The 21,583-nt window shown below is 37.3% G+C and overlaps 1 protein-coding gene across 3 annotated transcripts in view; it reads left to right on the forward strand.

Annotated features, from left to right (window-relative positions):
- Window positions 1-21,583, forward strand: part of med1 (mediator complex subunit 1) — a 91,909-nt gene that overhangs the window by 36,342 nt on the left and 33,984 nt on the right. For all 3 annotated transcript variants that reach the window (XM_016254270.1, XM_016254271.1, XM_016254272.1), the window contains 8 exons: window positions 6,809-6,863; window positions 9,710-9,842; window positions 9,946-9,974; window positions 11,589-11,660; window positions 11,762-11,836; window positions 19,161-19,324; window positions 19,410-19,521; window positions 19,792-19,916. In XM_016254270.1, the coding sequence (XP_016109756.1) occupies window positions 6,809-6,863; window positions 9,710-9,842; window positions 9,946-9,974; window positions 11,589-11,660; window positions 11,762-11,836; window positions 19,161-19,324; window positions 19,410-19,521; window positions 19,792-19,916 (765 nt within the window). The remainder of the gene's footprint in view (window positions 1-6,808; window positions 6,864-9,709; window positions 9,843-9,945; window positions 9,975-11,588; window positions 11,661-11,761; window positions 11,837-19,160; window positions 19,325-19,409; window positions 19,522-19,791; window positions 19,917-21,583) is intronic.

The raw sequence follows: 21,583 nt of genomic DNA on the forward strand, positions 1-21,583 counted from the left end.
CTTTGTGTGTGTGTGTGTGTGTGTGTGTGTGTGTGTGTGTGTGTGTGTGCGCGCAGCACAGAAAACAGGGCGCGAGTGCAGAGCAAGTTCTATTTCGTCGTCTTGCAGTTGAATCTTTTGAAATCACAAAAAATGCGCGTGCAGGAATTGAGAAGCAGAATCGAAATTTTATTTTATGAAAAGTAATTCAATTCCTGACCTTACGCATCTAATCTGATTTCCTAATCTAATCTGCGCTGCTTGGCTAATGTGAGTTGGCACAGCGTGGAGGACGGAACAAAACCTCATTGGAGCCATAAGGGGTAATGGTAACAATACGCTGATTGTGGGTTGCTTTTAAATCAACATTTATTTATAAAACAAAATACCTTCTTTGGCCATATTAGCCTACTCAATAGCATTAACACAGGCTTTACTCCTTTCAAACCTTATCTGGAATGTCACCGTTTCTGTCACTGCAAATTCCCAATCAGGCGAACACACACACAAATGAAATCGTCTGCCTGATGAAAAAATGTATTTCAAACAATGTTGTTAATATTTGCATCATTTATGATTTATTTTATCCACCCACGACCTACCCGCAAATAATCAGAATGCATTTTTTTATTACCCGACCTGCGGATTATCCGCAGCGCCTGTTAATATAACTAGTGGTCGACCGATATTGTTTTTTTGACGGCCGATGCCGATATATTGGAAAGCAGGGTGGCCGATGGCCGATATAATTTTATTTATTTTAATTAATGTTTAAGAAATTTGAAATCATTTGAAAATGGATTAAAAAGTAAATGTTAAATAAACATACTTATACTTTAGATGACAAAGTATTTTTCACAAATAAATATTTAATAAAAAATTAGGGATGCGCCGATACCGATACCAGGGCCCAATACTGAGCTCCTGTACTCGTACTCGTTAAAATGCCCCGATACCAAACGCCGATACCACACAGCATGTGATATGTGCCATGTTCAGACAAAGAAACACCGACAACAGACAGCAGAATGGAGTTATTAGAGATTAAAGATGTCTACGAAGTATATGTATGCAATGAATATAAAACATTCAATATTAATGCCTGTATAGCTGATTTGCGCCAGTAGGTAAGCAAATCACGCTGAGTGGATTGAGCGCAGCGGCGCAGATGCGCAAGCTTGTCGAGTGAATATCCCTTTCTCACAGACATCACTGGAAAGTTTGTAGTTCGGTCGGATATGTCAAAAAGAAGTAAGTAAAACAATGCACACGTTACTTAATGGTTGGGAGGGAGAGAGAGAGAGAGCGCACACTTCTGTTGTGTGGTCTTTATTGATGTTCGCTCACTTAGCACGCATTTGGATTAAAACTAAATCGTAAATATAAGACAATTTATATGGGCATTCACTATAAACGTCATTTATTTTCACCCTTAAGCATACACTACTTTCTGGTGAAAGTGAAACTAACAGCCTGTGTGAACTGTGCTAGGCTGTACTGTACTTGTCCCTCTCATTCTGCACCAGTAGTGGCTTTGGAAAATAAATCGCTGCACGTTTCAGATGAAAAAAACGCGACTTCTATTTATGAAAATATCACAGTTAGGAGATTTATAGCGAATGGTTCCCTGCATTTTTACAGCAAATCGCGTGATTACAGTATACTGTGTAATGCAGCAGCTCTAATGCTACTAAATTAAAGATGTAGGCTACCATAGAGAGAGAGAAAAAAAATGAACCGTGAACGTAACAAAAACTTGTAAAATGCATTTTAATGGGCATAATTAAGTGTGAAAATAACAGAAGGATATACAGTCAAACCAAAAATTATTTAGAGACCAGGTAGAATTTTTGATATTTTTTTACTAGTGGGTGCAGGACACTATAGTTCATTCATGTAAAGTGAGGATAGCAAAATAAACTAAACTGTGATATATTATACCCAAAAATTCTTCATACAGTGGACTACCAGTAAAATTTATACAAATTTGGGACCAAAAATTATTCAGACAGAGTCTGGGAAGTTCAGGTTTGTATGAACCTGGCTGACAGCATGCCCAGGAGACTACAGGCTGTCATTAAGGCTAAGGGTCACCCAACAAAGTATTGATAGTTGTGTAAATACTGACAGCTGTATGAATAATTTTTGGTTTATTGTAATCCATTACATACCTTTCTATCAAAGTTATCTGACATTATCGATAAATGAAGTTAACCAACTAACATTATACATACTCTTTTGGTTTCTGTACCCAATATTTAAAAAATTTACAAATGCAATTAAAATATTGGTATCGGTACTCTGTATCGGCAAGTACCAAAAAAAAAAAGTATTGGTGTCGGGCGAGTACTGGAAAAAGTGGTATCTCTATAAAAAATATAATAAAAAAGGAAGTAAACACTGTAACCAACAGGGCGCTCGGTATTCTGGGAAGTTTGTGTGCATTGGGAATCATATTTTTTCAAATAAAGCCAAGGTAACACTAATTTTACATACAGTACACAGTGGAAATGACATGAATATGGCAGTGGGCAAATGCATAAAGCGCAGCATAATTCGAAATCACTAGTTTAAAGTTTGTCGATTGCGCGTCTCCAGTGAAGCTGAACTCTCCTCCTGTCCGCATTCAATTCACATGGACCGACCGTCATGCAGAGTACACGCGATCATGCAGGATACAAATGCACACTTCATAAGATCTCAGCTGGATTCGACTAAGTTTGCAAGCTTTGTGAAATTAAATGTTCATTAGTCATTCTAAGATTTGTTTAAATTATATAAATGTGTATTTGCTTGAATGCTGATGGCAATGAGAAAGCATTATAATGTTTGCCTTTCTATTACTAATAATATAAAAGCAATAGCCTTAGAAATGGCTTTATAATCTTTTCCAGACTGATACATGTCAACTGTTTTGTTTCTCATCTGTTCTTGAATTTCTTTAGATCGCGGCATAATGTGTTGCTATTTAAGCATGCTTTCACTTTGTCAGACAGGTTCTATTTAAGTGATTTCTTTGATTCAACAGGTCTGGCACTAATCAGGCCTGGGTGTGGTTAGTGAAATTTAACTCAGTTTTCTAAAATAATGTGGTTAATTGCAGTTCTTTCATGATTTAACAGGAGGGGGCAATTAATTTTTCATGTAGGGCCACGTAGGTTTGGACAGCTTTTTTCCCTTAATAAATGAAATCATCATTTAAAAACTGCATTTTGTATTTACTTGCATTATCTTTGTGTAATATTTAAATTTGTTTGATGATCTGAAACATTAAAGTGTGACAAACATGCAAAAAAATAAGAAATCAGGAAGGGGGCCAACACCACTGTACATTAAAACAATATAATGTAATTTAATGGAAAACTGTGTGAATGGCACTCTATGGCATGGCAGGATTTCTGTCGGCTGAATTAACATATCAGTTTACTTTCTCACGTCACAGCTTTAAATTTGCAACTTCGCTGGTTAACAAATGCTTTTTTTCCCCTCATTTAAATAAATGTAGAATTGATATATTTCTGTGTGTGGAACTGATAATCATTCTTTCACAATCTACTAGATACAGACTACTTCATTATAAAAAAAAATAAAATAAACACATATGAAAAAATATAGGCCTATGTATATTTACAATCTAGGACAAACATTTATCATAAACTAGGTTATGCCATTTTACAAACATATATAATGTTTGTAAAATGGTACAGCTTTTTAAATATCTGAAAGTACACTCTTAATATCAGTCAGTCAAGCATTATAATATGATAATCAAGTATTATTTAATAATAGAAGTTTAGTAATTAGAATTAAAACTTGGTAACCATGAACTTAGGACTGGTGCTGGTGCTTTTTTTTGGTCATTCAGTGTTCCTTTAAAAAAAAAAAAGGAACACTAATACTGATAATATTATTATTATTATTATACGATTTCTACTAAGAACAATCTAAAAACGCACTAAGGATTAATGAGCTACTGGATTCATGAATATTAATCAGGTTGTGTGTGCGTTTGCTCGAACTGAGCTCGCTCTCGCTCTTTGCGCGTGTGAGAGAAAGCGACGGCGTGTCGTGCGCCTTCACACTAGAGTTTACGTTACGCCAAATACACAAACACAGGTGCGCTGCGCATCCATTCAAATGAACTGAAAAATATCACAGATCGCTTGACGGAGAGTGAAACTCTGAAGCGCTCAGTCAGAGTGTTCTGTGAATGAAAATATATCTGTGCTAATCATATACTCAGCCTCCAACTCACACACTGGCGAGTAAAATCTGAGAATTTATTAGCCATTCTAATAATATTAGACATAATTTAGTCGCATATGCGAGTGATTTACTCGCAATGTAGAGGGTTGACAGTCTATGAGCACGAAGCGCTTACAATGTGCGCATCCGGTGTGCACAATGATGCGCTTGACGCAACATGGCGTCACAGCCTGATGCCGTGCTGCTTCAAGCGCATCATTCTGCGCACATTGTAAGCGCTTCGTGTTAAAAACTGCGAAGCACAAAGGGAAGAGAAATTGATGCGTAGTGTATTATATCTGTGCAACAGTTATTGAGTCTTTCTTTTAACAGTTTTAAATTTCAGTTACTGTGCACGTTAAAAACAATTTATAGTCTTTTCTACGCCCGTGTTTTGTTCTCACAGACACCCGGTAGCAAGTAACAAAACAACATTAAACTCCGGCAAGAAGATAAAGTCCTTTTTGCAAAATCATAGACATGTATTTACAAATCAAGTATAATGGGAACACAGAATGATCTTGGAGAGAGCTTTACCGAGCTGACTGTCGTAACCGAATGCGACCAGGGTTTAAAGGCTGAACGAATGACTGACAGCCACAGTGGAGAAAAGAGTTTGTGTGAACTTTTAATGTAAGGACTTAAATATTCATATGTAGCTCACATTAACCTATTGTATGGCTTCAGAAGTAACACAGAATAATTCACACAATCGGGGAAAAAAATAATAAATCTCGGATTTGGATCGGCTCTCTCTGACCGATACCCGATCCGAGAAAAATGGCACTATCGGAGCTGATACCCGATATGAATATCGGATCGGCGCATCCCTATCGGGGACCAAACAATCACACCATTCACGGGAACCAGAAATGGTTAGATTTATTAAAGGTTATGAGTGGAACATAAAGAGCATCTCTTCGGGGTGGCCACAGGCCAACATAACAAACAAAAAAGAGATTAGAACAAAAAAAGATAAATTAAATAACCTGGACAATTTGTAAAATAAAAATACAGCCAGCTTACCTAACTTCCTAACCAAAAACAAAGCCCAAACGAATTCACAAAAGAAAATGGGCAGGACCCCCCTATGCTCTGTTTCACATTATGGGAAGTTTTAGTCACAACAGCAGGTGTTAAACATTAGTTTGTCCGCCAGCCGGAGGAGGAATCCAGGAGCTCCGAACCCGTTCGTGTTCGCACCAACAATGAGCTCCCCGACAGCTGGCAAGCAGCTTCCTTAAAAGACTCCGCCTTAATAGAGCGACCAATTATGCGCTGACGCCACAGCATCATGCAACCTATGAGAGAGCAGACCAAAGAGAGCGAGAGAGAAAGAAAGAAACAGAGCAATACAATACAACAAAAATAATTATCAACGAAACGGTCGTAACATGCATATTAAAGTAGTATATAAATGCCCACTTTACTTAGCGGGGCAAGGGCAACCTCGATGACTTTCATGTCTTTTTTGGACATCCCGAAAGGGAGGACCTTGTACTGTTATGCCCATCCCTCAAAAGGAAAAATGTGAGAATCGTCTAATTATTTGAGAGAAGATACATTTCAGTTAGTCCTGTACCTTTCAACATACCTTCTGATGTTTATTCATGTTAAAGCCCAAACGAATTCACAAAAGAAAATGGGCAGGACCCCCCTATGCTCTGTTTCACATTATGGGAAGTTTTAGTCACAACAGCAGGTGTTAAACATTAGTTTGTCCGCCAGCCGGAGGAGGAATCCAGGAGCTCCGAACCCGTTCGTGTTCGCACCAACAATGAGCTCCCCGACAGCTGGCAAGCAGCTTCCTTAAAAGACTCCGCCTTAATAGAGCGACCAATTATGCGCTGACGCCACAGCATCATGCAACCTATGAGAGAGCAGACCAAAGAGAGCGAGAGAGAAAGAAAGAAACAGAGCAATACAATACAACAAAAATAATTATCAACGAAACGGTCGTAACATGCATATTAAAGTAGTATATAAATGCCCACTTTACTTAGCGGGGCAAGGGCAACCTCGATGACTTTCATGTCTTTTTTGGACATCCCGAAAGGGAGGACCTTGTACTGTTATGCCCATCCCTCAAAAGGAAAAATGTGAGAATCGTCTAATTATTTGAGAGAAGATACATTTCAGTTAGTCCTGTACCTTTCAACATACCTTCTGATGTTTATTCATGTTTGTGTTATAACTCGTAGCATAGAGTAAGTGATTACTGTTTCACTTATGCTTTTGAACTGAAGGATTTACAGTGATTATTAATTTTAATAGGCCTAATAGTTTTGGTAAGTGGATAATTTGATAATTTACTTTTGGACTTTTGGAGATGCATGCTATAGAAGTTTTTTTTTGCATAAACTAAAAAAAGCATTGAAAACAAATGATTGAACGATCTTCAGATTGATGAGTCCATATTGAAATTACTTTAATGAACATTGTGATGCAGAATTGTTTTTGGTAATATTAATTCTACCTTAAATGTATCATGGAAATTTGATATAATTTGAATATAACTTGAATGACAGAATGTCAGAATTTCTTGTTTTTCCTGTTTCTTTTACATTGCATTCCTCATCATCAGTATCTTCGCTGCCATCAATGACGGATCGCCTGGAGTCCATTGCTCGGCAGAACATGTGAGATTCCATTTTTTTATATGTGCACATTTGCTGTGCCAAAAGTATTCTAATAGTAAAATTTCATAAAGGTAGGACTTGGAAAGTAATTTTTGCTGTTTAACATGTTGAAAAGAATTAACATAGAATTAAACCAACTAATTATTAAAACCAACTCTTATTAAAAATAAGAGAAAATATGCTAATTACAATTAATAGGACAAATGCAATATAAAATACAAATGAAATGCTTACTACAGTATAGTGTTGGGCGATATGGTCATATCGCCAGCCTGTGAGATCGCCGATACACAATATTATCATACGTGGGTGGGTGGGGGCAAGAGAAGAGACTCTCTGTACTTGTCATAGGCTATTTCATAACTATTTGGTGTTTTAAACCGCGTGTGCGAGAGAGAGCCTATTGAAGCACCACTAGTCTAAATAATATACTTTCAAACATACTGATAAACTAACATGTTAAATATAAAAATATTTAAAACCGCTAGTTCATATATATTCGAATACAAAAGTCATGCATCGCTATTAGGACCACGCGTCCTGTGACAAGTTTGCCGCATCGACGCATAGAAGTTAAAAAGTCTGCTAAATCAGTCAACGGTGAAGTCAAAAGTAGATTTTTTTTAAGACCAGCAGTTTAACACTAAATATTGGACATAAACAAACACGTTAAATATAAAAGTATTTAAACCTGGTAAGATCATATATTTGGAGTAAAGTTAAATTAAACCGATACATCAGTCATACAGCGCTCCAGACCGTGCACCCCATGACGAGCCCGACACAAGAATAAGATGCTTTCTAACATAACTGTGGCATTAAACTCCATTAGTGAGGGCTCGGTTAAAATATTGCAGATACATAGGCCGTTCAGATAACTCGTTAATTTCAAAGAAATACCTTATATCAGCAGACGATGTACGTCTGTGTTTGTGGTTGGATACTCCTTCACCAGCTACAGGCTCTAATCCTCATTTGTGCGTGTGTGTGAAGTGTGGTGCTGAAGTGAAATAGCGGGGCAATTTGACAATAATAGCCAAATTATAATAGGCCGCCTAATAATAATAATTTAATACATTAATAAGAGAATGAGCTTAATAATGTCTTGACTATCGACAACATCTGCTATCGTCGATACAAAATACTAATGTCTATCGGCACAACCCTACTACAGTAGATATAGTTAATAGCTACATTCGAGTAAGAAATTGAATATGCAACACAGTTGTCACTTCATGAATAAAATATACATTGATTCTTATTAAAACGTCACGCTTCGGGTGTGTGTGCTCATAAAACCATATGTCTGAACAGCAATGAGTGAAATTGTTTGAAATTTTAAACTAGCAATATCTTAAAATGCATTCAAAGAACTGTAATGTCACATGAGTGTAACCTTGTCTGCTAGTATAAACACCCACCACTACAATGTTGCTAAATAGAGATGTGAATGTACCAGCCCTAGAACTGCAACTAATAAAATGTGCACTAATAATACTAACGGTCCTAATATTCTTTTTCTAAACGCAGGCGCTGGAGATGTTTTAATTGTTCACAATCTCACATCTTGTCATGATTTAGCTAGAGTGCGCCAACATAAATTCAATATATCAAGTGAAAACAAATAGCCTATATACAATACAAACCTCAAAAAAGGGCTTTGTGGGAAATTGCAGTACTTGGAGCATTGGTGTTATATGTAACATAACTAGCATGTTTTTATTTCTGTTTTACTTTATCTAACTTTACTTTAAGACATCCTAATTATTTAAAGGGGTCATATGATGCTTTTTTAAAGATCGTTATTTTGTGTATTTGGTGTAACAGAATATGTTGACATGCTTTAATGTTCAAAAAACACATTATTTTACTGTACATTATTGTAGGTCCTCTATGCCCCGCCTCTCTCAAACGCTTCGTTTTCTACAAAGTCCCTCCTTCCGACGAGCGCAGTCTGCTCTGATTGGCCAGCTGACCCAGTGCATTGTGATTGGCCGAACACCGCAAGCACTCGTCGGAAATGTAACGCCCCTTACCATAATCGCGAGCTTCATCTTTCAAAATAAATGTAAAGACAGTAAATAATGTCATTAGATTTACCATCAGTTCAAGCCCGAAAGGGGAACAGACACAGTAATGATGCAGTACACAAGCCGCAGTTAAGACAGCTGACTCTACTGTGATGTGACGCGCTCTCTCTCTCTTTCACACACACGCGCGCACACAGACACACGATGCGCAAAACTCCGCGTTTGAACAGTCAATAGCAAATACTTAAACTAGTAACAAAACATACTTGCAGTCGCTGATTCAGAAGTGCCAGATTGTCATAGCAAAGTCAGAATTACCTCCTCTCCTAGGTTCATGAAACGGTCGTCCATAAAATGTATTGCTGTTCTGTTGTAAGTAATCTTAAAGATTTCTAAATGCATCTACTTTCGGAAGGCCAAATAAAGTGCTTTTGCTTTCGCCTAGAAACACACAGCGTCTCCCTGGCATGGCTGCTTCAACACTAACTGCGGTTACTGAAACCACGCCGCCTTTCTTTGCGTGAACATTTGGGCGGCATTATGCAAATATTCCCACATAGTGACCTAGATATGTGGGGGCGTGTTAGAACGAGCCGTTTTAGGGGGGTGTGGCAGAGTCTTAACTTTGATAAAGAATATCTCTTTGGTTTTGAGACTTTAGTCTTTGCAACTTCAGGGATCTTATCTATTCACGAACAGCTTGTAACATTCCAAAGAGAAAGGAAAACTTGAAATCGCATCATATGACACCTTTAATATCTTAAATCTAAATAGTATGTTTGGTCTTTCTCTTGTTGTGTTGCTATGTGCCTGCAGGTTGGGATCTCACCTGAGCCCGTCACGTACTGAGTGCTATATCACCTCAGATATGTTCTACGTTGAGGTGCATTTGGATAAAGCAGGAAAGCTTGTGGACGTCAAAGTGGCCCACCATGGTGAAAACCCTGTGGTGAGAGGAAGGCTTATGTGGTTATTGTGGATAGCATAATAAAGTGGCATGTCTTTGCCCTGTGATCTTACTTTTTTGTGATTTTTGTCTCATTGTCATATAGAGTTGTCCTGAGCTGATACAACATTTAAGGTAAGTTGAGGGAAAGTAAATCTGCAAAGTGGAATATGCTCAAGGATATTTAGTTCCCTTTCAAACGGTCTCTTCTGTTGCATATACATGCTTATGGGGAAACTTCTTTTTACTCTGGTACTGAAGCCTGATTTGTTCACATTAGTGTATCTGCACAAACAAATGGCGCTTCAACCCACCAAAAGGGGAGGAGCTGACTACTATATAAGTCAGCTCAGAGCCCCATTCGTCAGAATTTTTCTCTTTCAGTGACAGATATCTCCTCACGCCGCAAGTACAGGGACCCCTGCACGAAGCAGACAGGCACATGTGAAGCATGAGTCTCACCCTGCTTCGCTCGTGGATCGCCTTCTTCCACAGAGGCGGTCCTCCCCAGCCTGCTCTCCTGTTTCCTCACTCCCAGGAGCCTTGGAGGAAGAAACAGCAGAGCAGCAGGGTTCCATCGGGCTCGAGTGATCTTACGCCGACACAAAGCCTGTGTACTTCACTCTTCCCGCAGTGCCTCGCCTTCGCCTTAATGCAGTCGAAAGATTCTGACGAATGGCGCTCTGAGCCGACTTATATAGTAGTCGGCTCCTCTGCTTTTGGTGGTTTGAACTGCCATTTGTTCATGCAGGTACACAAACGTGAACAAATCAGGCTTCAGTATCGGAGTAAACAGGCATTTCCCCATGCGTCTATATGCAATGCTCCTTTCCTTATCGCAGAGAACCAAGGTTAAGTTAGTAACGGAGCGTTTACTTCTGTTTAGGGCCTCAAAAAACTTTTGAGTGTCTGTTATTCATGTCGCCCAGTCAAATACACTGCACATAAAAACACTTATGCTTAGACACACACCAGCCTTAAAGGAACACTCCACTACTTTTGAAAATAGGCTCATTTTCCAACTCCCCTAGAGTTAAACAGTTGAGTTTTACCGTTTTCAATTCCATTCAGCCGAATGTGCCAGGGTCTGGTGATAGCACTTTTAGCTGTAGCTTAGCATAGATCATTGAATCTGATTAGACCGTTAGCATCTCGCTCAAAAATGACCAAAGAGTTTCTATATTTTTCCTATTTAAAACTTTACTCTTCTGTAGTTACATCGTGTACTAAGACAGACGGAAATGGAAAAGTTGCGATTTTCTAGGCTGATATGGCTAGGAACTATACTCTCATTCCGTAATAATCGTAATAATCAAGGAACTTTGCTGCCATACCATGGGTGCAGCGGGCGCACTGATATTACGGAGCGCCTGAAAATAGTCCCCAGCACGCTCCCTGTGCAAGCAGGTGGTCACGTTGGTTATGTTGACAGAAATTAGCCTATTTTCAGGCGCTGCGTAATATCATTTGAATATGAGAAAACTTTCTTATGCCACTGAATAAATATTTTACTTAGAAACAGGCCAATCTAATGTTTTTTCTTTTTGTTTTTTTTAAAGTGTCCAAAGGAAAAAATAAAATCACCAAAACTAAACCTGCATTCTAGTTTAAACTTCTTACCCTCACAAAGCCATCTATGAGCCTGTCAGATTCAAGAATTCAGTTTTGTATTTTATGGTAACAACAACTGTGAAGTTGTCACTGGCGAAGTAACAGATGTATTTAACATGACCTTTTTTTTCTTTACAGAGACAAACATTTTGATGAGTTTTCCAAACACCTGAAGGGTTTGGTCAACCTGTACAAGCTCCCTGGAGACAAGTGTGGTTTCCCTTTTTTCGTTTTATTTTTTAGATCAAATTCTTTCAGTTCCTGATACTATTTGCATTTTAATATATTTTTTTTCTCATTTTGTTTCACAGCAAATTAAAGACAAAGATGTACTTGGCACTTCAGTCTCTGGAGTTAGACCTCACCAAGATGATGCATATGTTCAGGTACACTGATTTTTTTTCTTTGTCAAGAGAAAAAAAAATTCCCCTACATTAGTAAAAAAGTACCATTTTGGACATGGTACTATTGTAATTCTATATTATGGTTTAGACCATTTCAAGGACGTTAACAATAACAAACGCATTGGAATGCTACTGTGCATGTCTTGTCCTGAAGCATTTCCGGTAGCCATTTTTTAAATCTCAGATCTGTCAAAACAAGCACATACTTTTTAAGTCTAGCGAAAACACAATAGAGGCAAAAAATTTACTATAAATGGTGATTGGAATTACCTGAGCCTTTAAATCTGACTATGAGGTGCAAACTTACAAAGAACATCAAACGTTTGCTTGAATAGTTTTCCAGACGGCTCAAAGCTCAATATCTGATTGATGCTGCTTGCATGTACACGAGAGATGGCGGTAAAAGCATATCGTAGTCTGGATGCTTACAATTAACTCCTTAGTGGAAAGGTTGGGAACATTTGTTCGTACAATATGGATGACTTCAATCTTGTTTTTGGTTAAGTTGAAGCAAGACAAACAGTATCACTTACGTACTTATCATGGTTTGTCGCTAAGATGTGCGGGAGGTAATTAGTGGAAATTTCACTTGCAGTGCTGGGTCAGTCTGTATATCTGTGCAAAAATGCATATTCATATTTGTACAGTGCTTTTCACAATACATATCATTTCATTGCAGCTTTACAGAACATACATGTATATTACAATGCTAAATGTATTCTATTAAACTAATCGCTACATGCCATTATTACTTCAGTCATTTCAAAATGCGTGTGCTTAGTTTGGTTGTTTGTTGCTGTGGAACAGTGCGAGAAAGGGATCTAGGTTTTAGGATTCTTTGAAGAATAAAATAACAGCATTTATTTAAAATAGAAATGTTTCGTGACAACATACACTTCCGTTCAAAAGTTTGGGGTCAGTTTTTTTCCCTTGCTTTTTTGAAAGAAAATTTCATGCTTTTATTCAGCAAGGATATTATATTGCTAAAAAGTGATTTAAGACTTGTATTGTAAGAAAATATTTATATTTTAAATAATAATCTGCCAGGATTTATCAATCAATCCTGTAAAAAGTATCACAGGTTCCAAAACAATATTAAGCAGCACAATTGTTTCCAACGTTGACAATAACAGCATCAAATCAGCATATTTGAATGATTTCTGAAGGGTCATGTGAGACTGAAGTAAAGGCTGAAGAAAATTCAGCTTTGCATCACAGAAATAAAGTATATTAAAATAGAAAACTGTTTTGAATTTTAATATTTCACAATATTACTGTTTTTGTCTGTATTTTTGATCAAATAAATGCAGGCTTGATGAGCATAAGATGAGCATGTTTACATACAGTAAAAAAGCATACTTTTGTACTGTATGTAAACAAACACATCCTCTCACTTTCAACTGCTTTTATTAAAGTGTAAATATTTGTATGAATATAAAATGCTTAAACAACTGAGACATCAACATAAACACGTTTCACAGACATTTGACAAACAGAAAAGGAGTAATTAGTCCCTGGACAAAAAAACAGCAGTTATTATCTAGCCTGTCCATCAGCAGCTTTAAGTACTACATTGCATTTCATCCTCAAACACATCTGGGGCTTCATATGGTCACATGTGGTTTGGCACTGCAGGACGATCAGCTGTCCTTCCTGTCTCCCTGCTCTGTCTTAGGTGTTTTACATTACAGATGATGGCTTTCCTAAAGACATAAGTAGAAAAACAATTATTTAATTTAATGCACAATATTTAAAAATAATACTATTATTGTTTAAAACATCAGTATATGTTGAAATTAACTTTAACCAAGCTTAATAAGTGATGAAAAAATAGTTTTGAATGCACTCTACCACTAACCAGAAACGTCCAAGGAAACAAAGACGTCACTTCCGTAAACCGATGAATAGCCATTGAAATGGTCTATTACTCCATTATTCCTTATAATGTAGTACATAAATATAGTTATCTGCTATATCTGCTGATTCTTGTGCTGAAGACGGTGCTTGGTTGCAAACTGTTCTCAGAATGCTACATTTGAACTTGTGACTTGAGAAAAAAACAATGACATAATTATGTGGTATGATGTTAATTTAACTCAATTATAGACAAACACAATCTAACTAAACTAGTAACACACAATCAGTTGAGTAGTCATTCACAGTCGTGAACTGCTGTGCTGATATTCCCATGTAAAATCTCTTGATACATTAATGAATTCATTGTTCCTTCAGTAACTATGTTTATCATGGTTTCTTCAGTGGCAGCATTATCATTCTTTCTATAGAAATTGTGACAAATGTGACCTAAATCTATGAGAATTTATCAATAGTTTTCTGAATTGTGTACATTTTGAACTAAAAGCCCTAATGGAGGTTTTGTGCAGTCCTGTGATCACAAATAAATGGAATCAGACATAACATGAATAAGTATGTTTCTCCTCTTTTTATGTGAAGTAATTATAAATACCAGTTTGATTCATTAGTTAAATATCAATCATGGAGTCTTAGGTCTTAATTACAAAATAATAAAACAATCAGCTGCTTATGTCAAGTTAGTTTTGTGATCATCTACAGTAGCTATAGTTTCCAGTCTGATTAAGCTTTCCACTAGCTGGGCAGGGTTTAGGGCAGCCCAGCATAGCTAGTAGCCCAATGATGACAGCGTAGTTCGATTTTGGCCTCGCAACGGTGTAAAAGCATCTAGTGAATGCAGTTTGTCCAGGCCTTGAGGCAGCAAAGCAGCTTTAAATCAGGGGTGTACAATCCTGTTCTCTACTTTCCCGCCCTTTTTTGGTGACAGTTTGGTCCCAGACCTGCTCCAACACATCTGTCTGTAATTATCAAGTGTCAAGTGATATCGAGATTAGGGATGTAACGGTATGAAAATTTCATATCACGATTATAGTGACCAAAGTTATCACGCTTATCAATATTATCATGGTTTTGTTAAAATTTGATTAAAATGTTCAAAAAGAACTAATACACACACTGAAAACATTTCAATAAGTTTTATATTTGAAAATCAACAAACAACAAACACAATTAGCAGCTGTATGCACTTTTTTTTAGCGTAAACATTAAATTAATATTAACATGAAGCCCTAATAATAATAATAAATTACTTATATATATATATATATATATATATATATACAGTGGCATTTCCTGCATTATAATGACTGTTGTCAATAGCAGCAACGCATTATAACACAGCACACATCCATGTCTCTTGTATCACCGCAGAGGCTTGGAAGCGCTCTCTCTCGTTTCATTCAAATGCAGCTTGCCATCTTGCGTCCCAGTTTTTGATTGTATTGAAATTGAAATCGGAGGAATTTAGTATTAATACTACTATAATTTTGCTGTAGTGATCATATTGTCCTGACTATTGGTTTGTACACTATTCATAATGGATTTATAAACGGGTAAGATTTTAAAACATTAATCTCAATTCAATATTTCATGTCCCCGTATTTATATATTATTATAGGTAAACAAAAAAATCTGTGTAATAAGTTAACTATGAATATACAATACATTATCCCTTAAATGTCAACCTTAATAGTTTGAACGTTCGTTCGTCTTGGCTCAAAGCCACTTGCTGCAAACTTTTCTTCGCGGAAGCTTTGCGTTAATTACAAGTGAGATAACGAAATATTTAATCTGTAATCAATATTTTTTGTCCAATTATTTGCCCAGTTAGTTTTGGTATTGAGGTAAAAGTTACCTTGCATTCGCTATGTAACAGTGGGTGGTGGTCACGAAGATGACTGAGCAAATTTGACACGTTTCCCCCTTTTGCAGCGACTTTCTTCTTGCAAGATCGGCAGACAGGGTGACCGTCCACGATTATTGCCTTCAGGACTCTTGTAAAAGCCAAAATACGACCAGACCACCGATTTGGTCCTCTTAGAGGGCTGAAAAATCTCCTGAGCGCTGTCACTGCGTTCCGCCATTTCCTCTCGTGCAACAAAAACAACAACAACATTGCATGCTGCTTCTGCGTCAGACTGATGCTAGCTGGACAGGATTTACTGCGAGTTTTCAAAATCGCAATCAAACACGGTTTTGATGATAATTAAATTTGAAACGATAATACTAACCGTCAGGGCATTTTATCATGATTTATCGTAAAACCGGTAATCGTTACATCCCTAATCGAGATAGTTATTAGCTGGTTCAGGTGTGTTTGATCAGAGTTGGAGCTAAACTTTGCAGGAATGTAGATCTACGTAAACAGGATTGGCATGATGCTCCTTTCACCTTGGCCTTCAGTTGGGATCACTTATTATTTTATTTTATTTTTTTACAACCTGCCCTGTCTTTGATCACTCTTCTTCAGTTACACTTTGAAAAGTACGTCTATATGCTAGTTTAGTCAAATAGTATTTTGTTTATTTATTCATAAATTAATTCTTGCCACTGTATTATTTGATTGACATTTTTGTGAATATTTTCATTTTAATAATAAAGCGAATGTAAGGTAGCTTCAGACTATGAATCTTACAAACTTTGAGAACATAATTTTAAAAAGTAATTTTATCAGTTATTCAGCATTTTTCTGCCATTGTGACCATGCTTTTGATGCAGTGATCAGAAGTTATTTCAGTATGTAATGAATTGAATGAATAACAATTTTATTTTAGATAAAGTGGCTTGAGCAGCTGTACAGTCAGGCAATACACTCTACATTAGGGCTGGGCGATATAGCTAAAAAATGTATCAACGATATAATGTTTCATATCGTTCGGTATTGATAATTATTGACATTAAACCTTTTTTAAAACAAAGAGCAATAGAAATTTTATTTTTAATTTTAACTACTGTATTTTTAAATTGACCAAATGTATTGAGACAAACAACAAATGTTTTTTTAACAATCAAACACAAAATACAAATTAAACAAATATCTAATTTCTAATGTTTTATGTGCAGATTAAATGGGTCTTAAGGAAACTTTTGGCTTGTCTCCCGAGGCCACAGGAGGGCGCAATGAGAAAAATAATGCAGCACATTTAAATTGTCAATGCAAGGAAATAAATGTCTATAAAAAAAACCTGCATTCCATCTAAATTAACTCCTATAAATCAAATAAAATTTCATAAATTGCATAAACAATTATGAACAAAACAGCATCATGTATTTATGCATTGCTTAAAGGGGTCATATGATGCTGCTAAAAAGAACATTATTTGGTGTATTTGGTGTAATGAAATGTTTATGCGGTTTAAAGTAAAAAAAAAAAAAAACATTATTTTCCACATACTGTACATTATTGTTTCTCCTCTGTGCCCCGCCTTTTTGAAACGTGTTGATTTTTACAAAACTCATCGGTCTGAAAAAGTGAGGTGTGCTGTGATTGGCCAGCTATCCAGTGCGTTGTGATTGGCCGAATACCTCAAGCGTAAGACGGAAATGTTACGCCCTTCACCATACTGCTGATGGCCTGTCCCGGCCGGAGCAACAAGACAAAAACATTAAAACCCATTACAAACGAGGCATTTGTTGCATTCAGTGGGGACATAATTACTGATTATAATGACTTGTGATCAGAGAAATGACAAACAACAAGTGCTACTCCACACTGCCCAAAACTCGCGTTTGAATCATAAGTGGCAAATCCTTTAAATGAAAACGTACTTATGTGAGTCAGAAGTGCCGGCATTTTAGACTAACGTTACTCTCCCAGGATCAGTAAACAGTCCTCCATAAAATGTGCTGCACACATCTGGATATTTGGGTTAAACTGTTCTGGAACAGTGTTGTAAATACAACTTAACCACTGATTTCTAGTCGTGTCCTCTTTTGGAAGACCAAACAAAGTAGTTTCGCTTTCACAATGAAAAATGAAGCCCCGGCTTGGCGTGAGCTGAGGCCGGGCTAGAGTGAGCAGAGGTGGCGGGGTTGAGAACTGCGCAGCCGGCGGATCCGTCGAAGGAGCGGCAAGCACATGTGACGACCCCGGGCTTCGTCCACGGTGAAAGCCGATCCGGCGATCCACAGCACTAAGTTGATGTATTCCCTCAGCGACCTGCACGGATCAGCTCTAGGCATGACTAAGCGGATATCATCCTCTTTTGGAAGACCAAACAAAGTAGTTTTGCTTTCACAACGAAGCACACAGCGTCTTCAGGACATGGCGGAAAGCGGCAACAATACTACAGTGAGAATAAAAGTTACGCCTTCTTTCTTTGCGTGAACATTTGGGCGGCATTATGCAAATCTTCCCACATAGTGAGGTAGATATGTGGTGGCGTGTTAGAACGAGCCGTTTTAGGTAGGTGTGGCTGACTCTTAACTTCTATAAAGAATATCTCTTTGGATTTGAGACTTTAGCCTTTGCAACTTTACAGATCTTCTTTGTGCACCAAGAGCTTGTAACACTCCAAAGAGAAAGGAAAAATTGAAATCGCATCATATGACCCCTTTAATACAAAGAGCCGAATCGCCCATCACGCAGATTTCATTTAAAAACATGAGACTCAGTGAAATAAATCTCCACGAGTTCGCAATGTGTTTTCTAAAAGTTTAAACTGTTTTAAGCTTGCATGGCTACATCTACAACTCACGAGTGCAGCAGTCATATTTGTCCGTCTAAAAATGCGCTGAATATGCATCTGTGTGAATGACTTGGTTTCGGTTTTCACATAATCAAGATCTTCTCCGCATTGAGCTTCTGTATTTCTCTAATATTTTGAATGCATAACACAGCAGCGGCGCATCTCGTGGGCTAGACTAACAAAACATTAAAATGCAACAACGTCATTTACATCATTATCATCGCATCTCGTGCACCACTGATGACGCTCCCTGACACCCTCCTAACATTCAAATGCAAATGTTTATTTTAAACTTGACTAATCATTTTTTTATTCACAATCTCCTCATCACAGTCACAGCACTCAATTTAGCATGTGTTCGTGTTTGTTGTCTGCGTCACTCATAGCACGTGCCTATATCATGCACTATATCGAACATTTTTTATATCGTTATCGAAGAAGGTGTACCGTCGATTAATATCAATACCGTTTTATCGCCCAGGCCTACTCTACATATAGAATTGTTTTATGTGAACACTGACCTATGATGTTTATAATTCCTTGTTAAAGACCAGCATGATTTAGAGGCCAGTGTGCAGCCAGTTTTTGCTTCCTTTTCTGTACTGCAAACACGCAGAATGGTTTCAGACCGGTCACCGGTTCTGTATCTGCGTTGACATTCAGTTCCATAGTGTATATCAGAAAACCACTAATTTTTTTTTTAAAGGGTGTAATTACTCAATAAATCAAATCAATTTCTACCATAGGATAGCCACTAATGCCAACACTGTAGAGACAATACTTCACGGTAGTGTGGGTCTGTTGACGGCGAGGAGCGGCGGTCATCTAGTATCTCTACAGTGTTATGTTTCTCCAAATGACATCTTTGAGGAGGGAACAGGAGCCCAACTGAACTACACTGCTGTCAATAGTAAGAAAACAAAAACAGTTCAATTGTATATTTACTTTGAATTTTTAAAAGGACATTGATTACTATCTTCTCTTGTATTCCGCAGTTCCCCGTACTTTAGGTGTGAGTGTGTCGGTGACTGTTGAGGGCACCACATCAGTTTACAAGCTACCCATCGCTCCGCTTATCACAGGATCTCATCCAGTTGACAACAAAGGGTCAGTTTTACAAAGAATTAAAGTTCAACTAAAAATGAAATTTTGTTGTCTCTACTATAGTTTAATCTGGTGTAATCTTTTCCATGGAAGAGTAGTATTTTCACACTCGCATACTTGACCGGGGGCCTATGTGGCTTGTGCATTATATCCTGAAGTTACATGATAACTTTGCATGATAAATATGTACTGGTTGTTCCATTGGTCTTGTTAATGATTTATTAACTATTTATGCAAGTCTTCATTCTTTCAAGATATTTTTTCCCCCTCTAGGACTCCATCATTTTCTTCTGTAACAAACTCAAACTGTGTAGATTTACCAGCATGTTTCTTCCTGAAGATGAATCGCTTGATGCCATTCTCTTTATCGTATATAAAAAAAATGGGCACTACTACAGGTATGTATATAATCCTTTTTGAAAGCCTAGGTGTAGATTTGATCTGAAGTTAGATGTTGGATGACTTTAGTAGACTACTACATCAATGTAGTTATTATTATTATTGTGCTTCTGCTATTAAATTGTCTAAATGACAAAATGAAAATCATTAGGTATACAGTGGGGGAAATATTTATTTGATCCCCTGCTGATTTTGTAAGTTTGCCCACTTACAAAGAAATGAAGGGTCTGTAATTTTTATGGTAGGTTTATTTTAAAGGGGTCATATGATGCTATTTTAAAGATCATTATTTTGTGTAACAGAATATGTTGACATGCTTTAATGTTCAAAAAACACATTCTTTTTCAAATACTGTACATTATTGTAGTTCCTCTATGCCCCACCTCTCTCAAACGCGTTGTTTTCTACAAAGCCCCTCCTTCTGACAAGCACGGTCTGCTCTGATTGGCCAGCTGACCCAGTGCATTGTGATTGGCCGAACACCACAAGCACGCGTTGGAAATGTAATGCTCCTTTCCATAATCGCGAGCTTCAGCTTTCAACATAAATGTAAAGACCGTAAATAATGTCCTTAGTTTTACCATTAGTTCAAGCCCGAAAGGGGAACAGAGTCGCGTGACAGACACAGTGATGATGCTCGTATTTATTTGCAGTACACAAGCCGCGATTAAGAAAGCTGACTCCACTCTGATGTGACCGTCTCTCTCTCTCTCGCATACACACACGACGCGATACTCTACACGGTGCAAAACTCCGCATTTGAACATGCACAGAAACGCACAGAGTCTCCCTGACATGGCTGCATCAACACTACTGTGATTCCTGAAACCACGCCTTCTTTCGTTGCATGAACATTTGGGCAGCATTACGCAAATATTTCCACATTGTGACGTAGACATGTTAGGGGCGCGTTTGAATGAGGCGTTTTAGCCCGGTCTGGATCAGCCTTCTCTTTTAGATAGCATAAATCCTTTTGTGGGAGACTTTGAGCTTTGTAACTCTGCAGATCTTATACATGCACAAATAGCTACATAACACACTAAAGAAAAGGAAGAATAGAAATCGCATCATATGACCCCTTTAACCTGTTAACCTGCTCCCCCCATTTTGGGACTCACAGCTGAAAATTACCTACCTAACTTAAAATGATAACAGTTCCTGACAGCAGTCAGTTACACACACAATTTAGGTATCTTTGAAAAGAAGAAACCTAGGCTTTACTATCCATCATCCAGAGTTGATAATGCTCAAACAGATAAAAAGTTATAGACAGTGAAGTGCCTTGAACATTTTTTACCACTGAATGTTTTTTTTTATTTATTTCATATACAAATACATGAAATCAGTCCTTGAGCAATCCAGAAAAGTAATGGGTTGAAAGTCACATGTCTCATGAGAATATATTTCGAATTTGAAGAAGATACCATGAAAAATTAGATTCCTGCAGCTATTTTTCTGAGACGATGTCTGGTCCCCCACCCCCTGTTTGAGGAAAATAGCCACCAAATGTAAGGGTTCTACAAACTATTTTAGTCATTATACATACCACTGCATACTTTTTCAATTATAAAATAATAGACTGAATCTTAGACATCATATAAGTGATTTATTTGTGCACTAGAAAAATACAATAAGAATAATTTGAGTAATAAAAAAAAAAAAAAAA

Source organism: Sinocyclocheilus grahami, unplaced genomic scaffold (assembly GCF_001515645.1).
Source record: "Sinocyclocheilus grahami isolate Dianchi unplaced genomic scaffold, SAMN03320097.WGS_v1.1 scaffold1234.1, whole genome shotgun sequence".
Taxonomy (NCBI): Eukaryota; Metazoa; Chordata; class Actinopteri; order Cypriniformes; family Cyprinidae; genus Sinocyclocheilus; species Sinocyclocheilus grahami.